Raw genomic sequence first — 12,568 nt, forward strand, 5'->3', positions numbered from 1 at the left:
CTGGGTGTGATGGCTCACACCTGTAATCCCAGCATTTTGGGAGGCTGAGGCAGGTGGATCACTTGAGCTCAGAAGTTCAAGACCAGCCTGGGCAACATAGTGAGACCCTGTCTCTATAGGTTTTTTTTTTTTAAATGATTATTTTCAAGAGAAGCCAGGAAGCCAAATTTCTCGTGAAATATCCACATTTTGAAAGCAGTGAACTAGTAGCCGGGCGTGGTGGCTCACGCCTGTAATCCCAGCACTTTAGGAGGCCGAGGCGGGCAGATCACGAGGTCAGGAGTTCGAGACCAGCCTGGCCAACATAGTGAAACCCCATCTCTACCAAAAATACAAAAATTAGCTGGGCATGGTGGTGTGTGTCTGTAGTCCCGGGTACTCAGGAGGCTGAGCCAGGAGAATCACTTGAACCCAGGAGGCAGAGGTTGTGGTGAGCCGAGGTCATGCCACTGCACTCCAGCCTGGGCAACACAGTGAGACTCTGTCTCGAAAAAAAATAGCTGGGCGCGGTGGCTCACGCCTGTAATCCCAGCGCTTTGGGAGGCTGAGGTGGGTGGATCACCTGAGGTCAGGAGTTCAAGACCAGCCTGACCAACATGGTGAAACTCCACCTTTAGTAAAAATACAAAATTAGCCAGGTGTGGTGGTGCATGCCTGTAATCCCAGCTCCTCGGGAGCCTGTGGCAGGAGATTCGCTTGAACCTGCGAGGTGGAGGTTGCAGCGAGCCGAGATCGCGCCATTGCACTCCACCCTGGGCAACAAGAGCAAACTCCGTCTGAAAAAAAAAAGGAAAAAAAAAATTAGCCAGGCGTAGTGGCGGGCGCCTGTAGTCCCAGCTACTCGGAGGCTGAGGCAGGAGAATGGCGTGAACCCTGGAGGTGGAGCTTGCAGTGAGCTGAGATTGTGCCACTGCATTCCAGCCTGGGCGACAGAGCGAGACTCTGTCTCCAGAAAAAATAAATAAATAAATAAATAAATAAATAAATAATAAAAGTAGTGAACTAGTTCAAATTTAAAACCGTGCAGGCCAAACAAAAAAACACACTGTTGCAACCTCTGAAACATATCACATAGTGCTTTTTTCCCATCTTCTCCTGTGATCCCCAGACGATCCTATAGGGCATATGCTATCATTGTTTCATTTTACAGATGTGGAAACAAGTACAGAGCAGGCTAGTGGCTTGTGTGAGCACCAAGGCTGGAACTTGAATGAAGGTCTTTAAAACACTTGTTTTTTCTCATTACCAATGCACGCTTGTAGAAATAACTTTTTTTTTAATCCTAAAGGTAGTACACATTACAAAACATAATAAATTACAGAAAGGTAAAAAGAAAACGACTACAAGACCCGACATGCAAACAATAAGCACTACTTTATTTCTATTTTTATTTTTTTAGAGACAGGGTCTCACTATGTTGCCCAGGCTAGTCTCAAACTGTGGGTTTCAAGTAATCCTCCCACCTCAGCCTCCCAAGTCACTGGGATTACTGGCCTGAGTGACCATACCCAGCTTATAAACATTATTAATTGCTGTATTTACTTCTGGAAATTTCTTTCCCCTATTCAACAGATGTTAAGCACTTACTATAGGTCAGGACCTGTGTATGGCACTGGGGATGTTGCAGTGAACAAGACTTTTTTTTTTTTTTTTTTTTGAGATGGAGTTTCGCTCTTGTTGCCCAGGCTGGAGTGCAATGGCATGATCTTGACACACTGCAACCTCTGCCTCCCAGGTTCGAGTGATTCTCCTGCCTCAGCCTCCCTAGTAGCTGGGACTATAGGCATGTACCACCACACCCGGCTAATTTTGTATTTTTAGTAGAGACGGGGTTTCTCCATGTTGGTCAGGCTGGTCTCAAACTCCCGACGTCAGGTGATCCGCCCGCCTTGGCCTCCCAAAGTGCTGGGATTACAGGCATAAGCCACCGTGCCTGGCCGAGACGCATTTCTTGACCTCATAAGGTTTATAATCTAGTTCCTGTTCTTTGTTCTATTTCACTGGCGACCTAGGTGTTGATATCCATAAGAGCTTCTTCAAGATCCCAAAGAGTAAATCAGATGATACTGCATTTCAGGTGGGTCCAAGACACCTGCTTACCCAGCCCTCAGTCCAATGCAGTCCCCAGAAATGAAAATAAGAGGCCCGGATTCCTCGTGAAGGAGTTAAGAGGCAGAGAAGGATAGGGCTTGACAGTATCACCAAACTCTCACTTCAACTGGCAGAGGGCCTGGGTCTCGACCCTCCAGTCTTCAAGGAAAGGGGTCTGGAGGGGGCAAGTGGTACGTGGCGTCCAGGAAGATGACTAGGGTCCCAACGCTGGTGAAGATGATGAAAGTCCACAGGAAGAGGCGGTCCACTACCATGGCCACAAACTGCCAGTCCTCCTTCAGCTGTGGGTAGGCAAAGGAAACTTCCTGAGCTCTGGGCCCAGACCCCCAGGGAAACCCTCCCATTTCCCCGCCCAGTACCCGCCTGAGTCCTCCTACCACTGGTTTGAAGCAAGAGCCGGCATCCCAACAGGAGAGCGAGACTGCAGGCAATGCATGGGCATAAAGAACCATTAGGTAAGCAGGGGGTGGGACCAAATGAGGGAGAGGTCCAATCAGAAACGAAAGCGAGGCCGGGCGCGGCGGCTCACGCCTGTAATCCCAGCACTTTGGGAGGCCGAGGTGAGCGGATCACCTGATTTGAGACCAGCCTGGCCAACATGGTGAAGCCACGTCTCTACTAAAAATACGAAAATTAGCCGGGCGTGGTGGCGCGCGCCTGTTGTCCCAGCTACTCGGCAGGCTGAGGCAGGACAATCGCTTGAACCCGGAAGGCGGAGGTTGCAGTGAGCCGAGATCGCGCTACTGCACTCCAGCCTGGGCGACAGAGCGAGACTGTCTCAAAACAAAACAAAACAAAACAAAACAAAAAACAAAAAAAAAAAAAAAAAACGAAAACGAGTGCTGGTGCGGAATTTGGGGGTGGGGCCAAGGTCGCCTAGGCCCGGCCTTGTTCCACCCCCGTTGGACATACCGCATCGTGGTCCTCCTGTTCCTGCAGCTGTCGAGCGATGTAGCTGATAGAGGAGACGACCTCCCGTAGCTCTGGAGGCAGGGCCACAGCCCGGTTTGGACCATCGATAAATCGCCGCAGATCAGGGGCAGACAGTTCAGGCTGGAATCTGGAAGAGGAGTGACTGGCCACGCCCAAACGCAAAGAGCCAGTGCCAGCGACCCAGGCCCCGCTCCAGATGCCTCCAACAACTTGCCAGTTCTCAAAACCCGAGAGCCCTTCATGCTCTCCCCGCCAGCAGTGATCTCTCTAGCCTTGTGCAACTTCTTCCACCGCCTCTGTTTTAGTTCCCACCTCCCCTCAAAGTGAGCAGCAGGGGTACTACAACTCCCATGATGCTCAACCACAGCATCTTCGGGGAGCATGGGCCGCTTCTTCCGCACACTCTTCTGGGAACTGTAGTTCTCCCTCTCCCTTTTATGTGGGTAACGGGCGTAGTCCTACCTGTTGGGTTTGGGGAAGAGAAAATCACTTGGCGGCTTCCGGATGAAATATTCATCTGTTCCCCGACCCCAGCCACTTCCTGGAGAAGAACAGTGAGGGGGCTCCGGCATCAGGTCTCTCTCGGGTTTGGGCCTTTTTAGACCCAGGTACAGCGGAAGTTTGTGAATGAAGATCTGCAGAGTAGAAGAGGCGTATTGGTGGGGGCTTTCATGCTTTCAGACCAGAAGGGAAACAGCCAACCACCCCACTCCACATGCCCATTCCCGCGCGTGAGTATGTGCGTGCATATTCTTCCACAAACGAGCTACACAAGGAAATGCAGCCACACAGACCTAAGAGCTCTTTAGTGGGTTGGGCCTGTCGCGGTGGCTCATGCCTGTAATCTCAGCACTTTGGGAGCCCGAGGCAGGTGGATCACCTGAGGTCAGGAGTTCAAGACCAGCCTGGCCAACATGGTGAAACCCTCTCTCTACTAAAAATACAAAAATTAGCTGGGCGTGGTGGCGGGTGCCTGTAATCCCAGCTACTTGGGAGGCTCAGGCAGGAGAATCACTTGAACCTGGGAGGTGATGGTTGCAGTGAGCTGAGATTGTGCCCTTGCACTCCAGCCTGGCCACAAGAGCAAAACTCTATCTCAAAAACAAACAAACAAAAAAGCTCTTTAATGGGTTGGGAGGTATCCCGACTGGAAAGAGAGGGCTTCCAATCTGATAGTACCTAACCCTAAGAATATTTCCCTGGGACCCGAGATGGGCAGTATTGATGAAGAGAGTATGGGATCTGTGAAATGATAATGATGGGGGCCAGCTTAACTGTGCAACATTTCAACACCCAACAAGCTTGGACACCTCAACACTCTGCCACATAGCTATAGTTCTCCCTATGGTCTGTAAAAGGAAAGTTGGGGTTGGAGGAGGAGATCTTTCTTACCTGACGGACCCAAAGGGGCATTTGGTGGGTGTGGGGTGAGCGGTGGTGCAGGTTGAGAACCACGACACTAAGGATGACTGAGAAGGTGACGAGGACCATGGTAAACATGAGGTACTTGATAATAATGGGTACTGATAGGGAGGTCTCAGGTACTTTGTCGGCCAGCAGCAGCAGGAACACAGTAAGGGTCAGCAGGGCAAAGATTGAGAGCCCCATCTTCTCTCCTTGGAGGGCAGAGGGGAAGAGAGAAGGATTAGACTTGCCTGAAGGAAAGCTCTATGGCATAATCAGTGACCATGTTTCCAGGCCATTCAAAGACAGATTTCTGCAGCCAGGCACAGTGGTTCACACCTGTAGTTCTGGCACTTTGGGAGGCCAAGGTGGGAGGATTGCTTGAGCCCAGGAGTTTCAGACCAGCCTGAGCAACACAGGGAGACCTCTTCTCTACAAAAACAAATTTGAGGCTGGGTCTTGCTCTGTCACCCAGGCTGGAGTGCAGTGGCATGATAATAATGGCTCATTGAAACCTCCACCTCCCAGGCTCAAGTGGTCTTCCCACCTCAGACTCCTGAGTAGCTGGGACTACAGGTGCGAGCCACCATGCCCAGCTAATTTTTGTACTTTTTGTAGAGACAGGGTTTCACCATGTTACCCAGGCTGGTCTCAAACTCTTGAGCTCAAGTGACCCACCCACCTTGGCCTCCCAAACTGTTGGGATTACAGGCGTGAGCCACTGTGCCCAACCTCTACAAAAAGAAAAAAAAAAATTAGCCAGGCACGATGGTGCATGCTTGTGGTCCCAACTATTTGAGAGGCTGAGTTGGGAGGACCGCTTGAGCGTGGAAGATGGAGGCTGCAGTGAGCTGTGATGGCACCATTGCATTCCAGCCTGAGCAACAGAGCAAAACTCCATCCGAAAAAAAAAAAAGACAGGCTTTTGGAAGGACCATCTGCATGTAAATAATTCCTACATTTGTATGTCCACCCTGGACTTCTCCCCTGAATGCCAGATATATAACCATCTGCCTACTCAACCTCTCTTGGATACTTGGATGTCTAATAAATATTTCAAGCTTAACATGTCCAAAACTGAGCCTGGCGCAGTGGCTCACACCTGTAATCCCAGCACTTTGGGAGGCCAAGGCGGGCGAATCACCTGAGGTCAGGGGTTCGAGACCAGCCTGGCCAACGTAGTGAAACCCCATTTCTACTAAAAATACAAAAAATTAGCTGGGCATGGTGGTGGGCGCCTGTGATCCCAGCTACTAGGGAGGCTGAGGCAGGAGAATCACTCGAACCAGGGAGGCAGAGGTTGCAGTGAGTCAAGATTGCACCATTGCACTCCAGCCTGGGCATCAGGAGCGAAACTCCGTCTTAAAAAACAAAAGCAAAAACAAAATAAAACAAAATGTCCAAAACTAAATTCTCTTACTACCAAAGCTACTCCTCCCATAGTCTTCCCTATCTCTTATTTATTTATTTATGTATTTATTTTTAGACAGAGTCTCACTCTGTCACCCAGGCTGTAGTGCAGTGGCGTGATCACAGCTCACTGCAACCTCTGCCTCCTGGGTTCAAGCAATTCTCCTGTCTTAGCCTCCCGAGTAGCTGGGATTACAGGTGCATGGCACCACATCTGGCTAATTTTTTGTATTTTTAGTAGAGACAGAGTTTCACCATGTTGGCCAGGCTGGTCTCGAACTCCTGACCTTAAGGGATCTGCCCGCCTTAGCCTCCCAAAGTGCTGGGATTACAGGCACAAGCCACCGCACCTGGCCTATACCTACTTCTAATTGCATGCAGATTAAGCAACGGATTAGGCAGAAATTTCTAGGGAAAGGACAGTAACCTCTGTGTCATCGGGTGATTGCCATGGAAAGGGGTGGTAACTCCCAGGTGTTTCCATGGCAATGGTAAACTGACAGAGCACACTTGTGGGTACATCTTGTGGAAAGCTGCATCTGCCCTGTTCCTGTTCTAGCTGGTCCTCAATTTGGTCTGGAGTCGAGTCCCACCTCCTACATCACCACCTTGCTCCAAAGCACATTACCTTAGGTCTGAATTATTGTAAAGCCCTCCTAACTGGTCTCTTTGCTCCATCCTTTCCTCCCATGCTGACTGTTCTCAACCGAGCAGCCAGACTGATTTTGTTAAAATATAAATCAAGCCGGGTGCAGTGGCTCACGCCTGTAATCCTAGCACTTTGGGAGGCCGAGGCGGGCAGATCACCTGAGGTCAGAAGTTCGAGACCAGCCTGGCCAACATAGCGAAACCCCATCTCTACTTAAAGTACAAAAAATTTAGCTGGGCATGGTGGTGTGTGACTGGAATCCCAGCTACTCAGGAGGCTGAGGCAGAATAATCTGAACCCAGAATAATGTTGAACCCGGGAGGCGGAGGTTGCAGTGAGCCCAAATCGCGCCACTGCACTCCAGCCTGGGCGACAGAGAGGGACTGCATCTAAAAAAAAAGAAAGAAAAGAAAGAAATAGAATCAGATCATATTATTCCTCTTTCCAGAAACTTCCAGTGGCTCCCCCTCTCCTGCATGAAAGCAAAGGCCTTATTATGGTCTATAGGTCCTTCCCATGAGCTCCTTGACTTCATCTCCTACTGCTTTCCCTTCTGCTTACTTCATTCAGTTGCACTGGCCTCCCTTCTGTTTCTTGAATGCTCCTGACCTCAGGTGATCCACCAGCCCCAGCCTCCCAAAGTGCTGGGATTACAGGTGTGAGCCACCGCGCCCGGCCTGCTTTCCTTCTTTAGACAAAGGATTTGATGGCAGAGAGGAGGAAAGCGTGTTTTGAATGCCAGAGTTAAGGATATCAGGTCTCTGAATCAGACTGCCACTGACCCGGGTTGGAATTGCAACACTGCCCCTCTCTAACTGTGTGATGATTTCAGGCAAATGACTTAAACTCTTTCAGCCTCTTTATCCTCCACTGTAAAATGAGAATGACAATTCATTACTTACCTCACAGATTGTTGTAAAGATTAGAATTAGTACATGTACCATGTTAAATGAATTACCTTATAGCAAGTGTTCAAAAAAGAAAAACAAAAAACAACCCAAAACCCAATGCTTACATAGAACTTACTGAGTGCCAGGCATAGTTCTATTAACTCTGTCAATCCTCAAAATAATTCTATGCACTAGGGACAATGGGTGGCCCACTTCCAGATCAGGAAACTGAGACACATAGAGATTAAGGAATTTGGCCAGGTGTGGTGGCTCACACCTATAATCCTAGCACTTTGGGAGGCTGAGGCAGGTGGATCACCTGAGGTCAGGAGTTCGAGACCAGCCTGGCCAACATGATGAAACCCCATCTCTATTAAAACTACAAAAATTAGGCAGGCATGGTGGTGGGCGCCTGTAATCCCAGCTACTCAGGAGGCTGAGAATTGCCTGAACCCAGGAGGTGGAGGTTGCAGTGAGCCGAGATCACGCCACTGCATTCCAGCCCTTTCAACAGAGCAAAACTCTGTCTCAAAAAAAAAAAAAAAAAAAAGATTAAGGAATTTGCCAAAAGTTATCCTATTATGCTGCCTCCTAAAGAAATGTTGACTATTACTATTTTTTATTATTATTTTTATTTATTTATTTATTTATTTATTTTGAGACGGAGTCTGTCTCCCAGGCTGGAGTTCAGTGGCGCAATCTCGGCTCACTGCAAGCTGCACCTCGCGGGTTCACGCCATTCTCCTGCCTCAGCCTCCCAAGTAGCTGGGACTACAGGCGCCCACCACCATGCCCGGCTAATTTTTTGTATTTTTAGTAGACACGGGGTTTCACCGTGTTAGCCAGGATGGTCTTGATCTCCTGACCTTGTGATCCACCCGCCTCAGCCTCCCAAAGTGCTGGGATTACAGGCGTGAGCCACTGTGCCCGGCGGCTATTACTATTATATATTTCCCAGGGAGATAGGAGGTTAAAGGACTAGTGGGGGCCAGGTGCCGTGGCTCATGCCTATAAGCCCAGTACGTTGGGAGGCTGAGGAGGACAGATCGCTTGAGTTCAGGAGTGGCAGACCAGGCTGGGCAACATGGTTAAACCCCTTCTCTACCAAAAATACAAAAAAATCAGCTGGGCCTGATTGTGGGCACCTGTGGTCTCAGTTACACAGGAGGCTGAGGTGGGAGGATTGTTTGAGCTCAAGAGTTTGAGGCTGTAGCAAGCCATGATCACAGCACTGCACTCCAGCCTGGGCAACAGAGCAAGACCCTGTCTCAAAAAAAAAAAAAAAAGATTGGGTGCTGTGGCTCACGCCTGTAATCCCAGCACTTTGGGAGGCCGAGACAGGCGGATCACAAGGTCAGGAGATCGAGACCATCCTGGCTAACACGGTGAAACTCTGTCTCTACTAAAAATACAAAAAATTAGCTGGGCGTGGTGGCAGGCGCCTGTAGTCCCAGCTACTCAGGAGGCTGAGGCAGGAGAATGGCGTGAACCCGGGAGGCAGAGCTTGCAGTGAGCCTATATCGTGCCACTGCACTCCAGCCTGGGTGACAGAGCGAGACTCTGTCTCAAAAAAAAAAAAAAAAAAAAAAATTAAAGGAGTAGTGGGAGTCTGAAAGTGGGCAGGGGATGTTAGGAATTGGGGAAAGGGAATGGGAGAGCTATCTAAGCCTGGAGGCTTGTGGTTCAGAGGAGTAAAGGCTTTATGGATTAGAGGCTAGGATTCCCATTAGGAAAGAGTTCCAGTTTCACTGAGCGGAGGCAAGGTGGCAGTCAACGGGAGGCAGAGCCTGGGCGGGATTGCTGAAGCCCAATCTATGATGCTTTGGATTGGCAGGAAAACCCTGCCTGGATTAAGGATGAAGAGGAAGAAGCTGAGCCAATGACAAAAGAATAGGAGCCCCTTCCCCCATTACCTGCATCTGGTGGCAGGTAGAAGACGAAGATGGCCAGAAGAGTGATGAGGATGCATGGGGCAATGACGTTGACCAGGTAGAAGAGAGGCTTGCGGCGGATGATGAGGTAGAAGATGACTTCCTGGCGCTGTCCTTCCCTCCCTCCCCTAGGACCGCCTGGGGGCTGGATTAGCCGAGAGGGCTTGTGGATAATCTCCCATTGGCCATTCTCTGGGGATGAGCAGAAGGAGGGGAACACAGATGTGGGAGCTGTCCTAGTTAGTGCCAGGTATGGCTTGCTCTGCCATAGCCCAGACCTGAGAGGGCTGACTTGAAGAGACTAGCTGTGAAAACTGGGCTGAGTAGCCCATCTCTAATAAACTTGGGTGTCTCAATTTCCATATTTTTATTTATTTATTTTGAGACAGAGTTTTGCTCTTGTTGCCCAGGTTGGAGTGCAGTGGTGTGATCTCAGCTCACTGCAACCTCCGCCTCCCAGGTTCAAGCAATTCTCCTGCCTCAACCTCCCAAGTAGCTGGGATTTACAGGCATCTGCTCCATGACTGGCTAATTTTTTGTATTTTTAGTAGAGATGGGGTTTCACCATGTTAGGCTGGTCTTGAACTCCAGACCTCAAATGATCTGCCCGCCTCGGCTTCCCAAAGTACTGGGATTACAGGCGTGAGCCACTGCCCCCCGCAATTTCCATACTTTTAAAATGTAGATAGTCATACCCATCTTCCTGATCCCACAGGGCTATATTGGGCATCACTGACAGTATATTTATGAGCCTGTTAAAAGCTGGAAATCATAGAGCCCATGGATGTAGGAGCCATGCCTACTCACCAATGAAAGTCCCTTCATTAATGTGGATTTCCTGCTGCTCTTGCCCCTCAGAACCCAAGCCTGTCTGCAGGCTGACCTCCGAGCTGTCGTAGCTGTAGGAACTGAACACCATAGTGCAGTTCTGCCAGTCGAAGGGGAAGTAGGTGACCTGGATGGAGGGGAGAGTCACTAGAGCTGCCAGAGAACCAGTCAGCGCTGGTGGAGTTTGGGAGGCCTTTGGGGAGGGCACAGGGAAGGGGAATCACAGAGGAACTGGAGGGTTATGAAGGGAAGCCATTAATGGCGGGGGGTGGGGAGGGCTGTCACTGAGTAAGACTAGAAGTCAAAGAAAGTGTACAGAACACTCAGTGGAAAACCAGGAGGGTAGACAAGAGGTGAGGGTCATGGGGATTAGATAACGGGGGAAGGATGAAGGATGGGAGTCGCTGGGGAGTCAGGATGTCGAAGGAAAGGGGGGTTTTGTAAGAGCTCCTTCAGCTTCGGATGTGGAGCCCAGAAACCTGGATGCTGCAGCTGCTGCGATAGATGCCCGGGGGTTGCCAACGCACGGAGCCGTCGGAGGACACCACGACATTAATGTCCAGAGCCACGTCAAAATTCCCATCATTGCTGCAGAGAAGGGATCTCATCTGGGATCAGGCTCCGCGCCTGGAGGCCCCGCCCCCCGAGGCCCCGCGCCACCTCCCGGGCTTTGGAAGGTCTCCTACTTGTTCAGTAGCACCACGTCAGGGAGCCACACGGATTCCGCCGTGATGCGGAGCAAATCGATGCCGTCGTGCTCCGCAGGGTCCCAGCTCAGCCTGTAGTCAGTCCACTCCTAGTGAAGCAGAGGCTGAGGGGCTGCCCCGGGTTGGAGGCCCGGAGGGACTTGGGATTTCCAAAGGAAGCCCAGGAAGGGAGTGCAAGGAAGGGGAGCAGGGCAGGCATAAACTGTGGGTCAAGGGGCCGGAGTTCTGGCTCTGGCTCCGCCTTCACTCGCTGGGATCCACATCAGCTAATTTCCCTTCCCCCGCACCGGGCTTCAATTTTTTACTCTGAAAAAATGAGGAGGCTGCAGTAGCTAGCCTCTAAAACAGTGGTTTTCAAACTGCAGTTCGAAATCCTTTAGTGGATGGGGAATTAAATTAGCGGCCCCAAACTAGTGTTTCAAAAATTAGAATGGGCCAGGTGCAGTGGCTCACGCCTGTAATCTCAGCACTTGGGGAGGTTCCCCCCGAGGCTGGCGGATGGCTCGAGCCCCCGCGTTCAGACCCCCCCGCGTGCAACATAGTGAGACCGCATCACACACACACACACACACACACACACAATTGGAATTAAAAATGCATGGGGTGCAACTCCTGTAGTAAAGTTAGGTGTTGTTTCCTCGAGCTTTTGCTTCAATTATAAACGTGTTATCTAAAGTCATGATGTAAAAAATATTCTTACTGGGCTGGATATTCAAGGAAATTGTCAAGACAGCGGGAAGCCCTTTCCCACCCCGCGGGGTCTCCATACCAGGTCTAAGTACACCTTTGTGCTCATCTCTTCATCCTTCTCGTTCTAGAAGGGAAAAATTTAAGGGGTAAAGGTGAAGTAGGGTGGAGAGAAATGAGGGGGCTGGGGGGGCCAACCTCTTTCCAGGGAACCCCGCCCCCTTTTCTGAGCCCCACCCTCTTGGGTCCAAGTCCACCTCCCAGAAGCGGCGTTAGTTTGAGACCTGCCTCTATCTCAGAAACACCCCTTCCTGCCGTCTACACTCCCAGCCTATCAACCTACCAGACCCGCCCCTGCCTAGCCCTCCGCCTAGCTCTGTCCCGGGTCCTGCCTTCAGCTCATAATCCACCCAGCCCCGAACCTCCACCCCGCTGCCATTTATTGACCCCTGAGCACCAAGCTCCGCCCCACCCTGGGCACTCAGGACCCATGTGGCCCTACCTCGAGGTCCGTCCCCCAGCCCCTGCCTCGTTCCCAGCTCCACTTTAAGGTCCGGTCACAGGTCCGTCCATCACCCTACCCGGCTCTACTCCAGGCCCGTCCACCACCCACGGCCAGAGCTTGTCCATTGGTGTGATTTCGATCCAATCTTCACCAAAGGCTGGTCCATCTCAGCCTGGTCTTGTCCCAGGCACCACCACCCCCCCCCCCGCCCCCCCCCGCCCCCGGCCTGTCCCCTGTCCGGCCTTGCCTAAAGCCACGCCCCCGGCTGGTCGGCGGGCCTGACCTCCACCCCGCCCCCGCGCGCCCTCACCAGGCTGATGAGTTGAGCCAGGATGAGACCAACGCTGACCCTGACACGGTCTCCCACCTCCCGCGCTGGCCGCACGGAGCTATCATAGCCAGAGAAAAGTTTCTCCCGGAGTCGGCCCTCCGCCTCCGAGCCGCGGACGCCTGGGGGAGGAGAGACTAAGTGCAGCCCTGGTGCCTGGCCACGATCGCTGGCCCCGTCACTG

General features: G+C 51.3%; 1 protein-coding gene across 1 annotated transcript; it reads right to left on the minus strand.

Moving 5' to 3' along the window:
• Positions 1-1,355: 1,355 nt before the first annotated feature.
• Positions 1,356-12,244, minus strand: CHRNB1 (cholinergic receptor nicotinic beta 1 subunit). The gene is made up of 10 exons (XM_030800770.1): positions 12,133-12,244; positions 11,634-11,678; positions 10,844-10,953; positions 10,637-10,745; positions 10,137-10,284; positions 9,312-9,521; positions 4,438-4,661; positions 3,508-3,680; positions 3,025-3,172; positions 1,356-2,393 (listed from the first exon to the last, which is right to left on the minus strand). Exons 2-10 carry the CDS (start codon positions 11,658-11,660, stop codon positions 2,253-2,255), a joined length of 1,290 nt encoding a protein of 429 aa, XP_030656630.1. The 5' UTR covers positions 11,661-11,678; positions 12,133-12,244; the 3' UTR covers positions 1,356-2,252.
• Between the last annotated feature and the right edge of the window lie 324 nt (positions 12,245-12,568).

The sequence above is a fragment of the Nomascus leucogenys genome, chromosome 19 (genome assembly GCF_006542625.1).
Source record: "Nomascus leucogenys isolate Asia chromosome 19, Asia_NLE_v1, whole genome shotgun sequence".
Lineage (NCBI taxonomy): Eukaryota > Metazoa > Chordata > Mammalia > Primates > Hylobatidae > Nomascus > Nomascus leucogenys.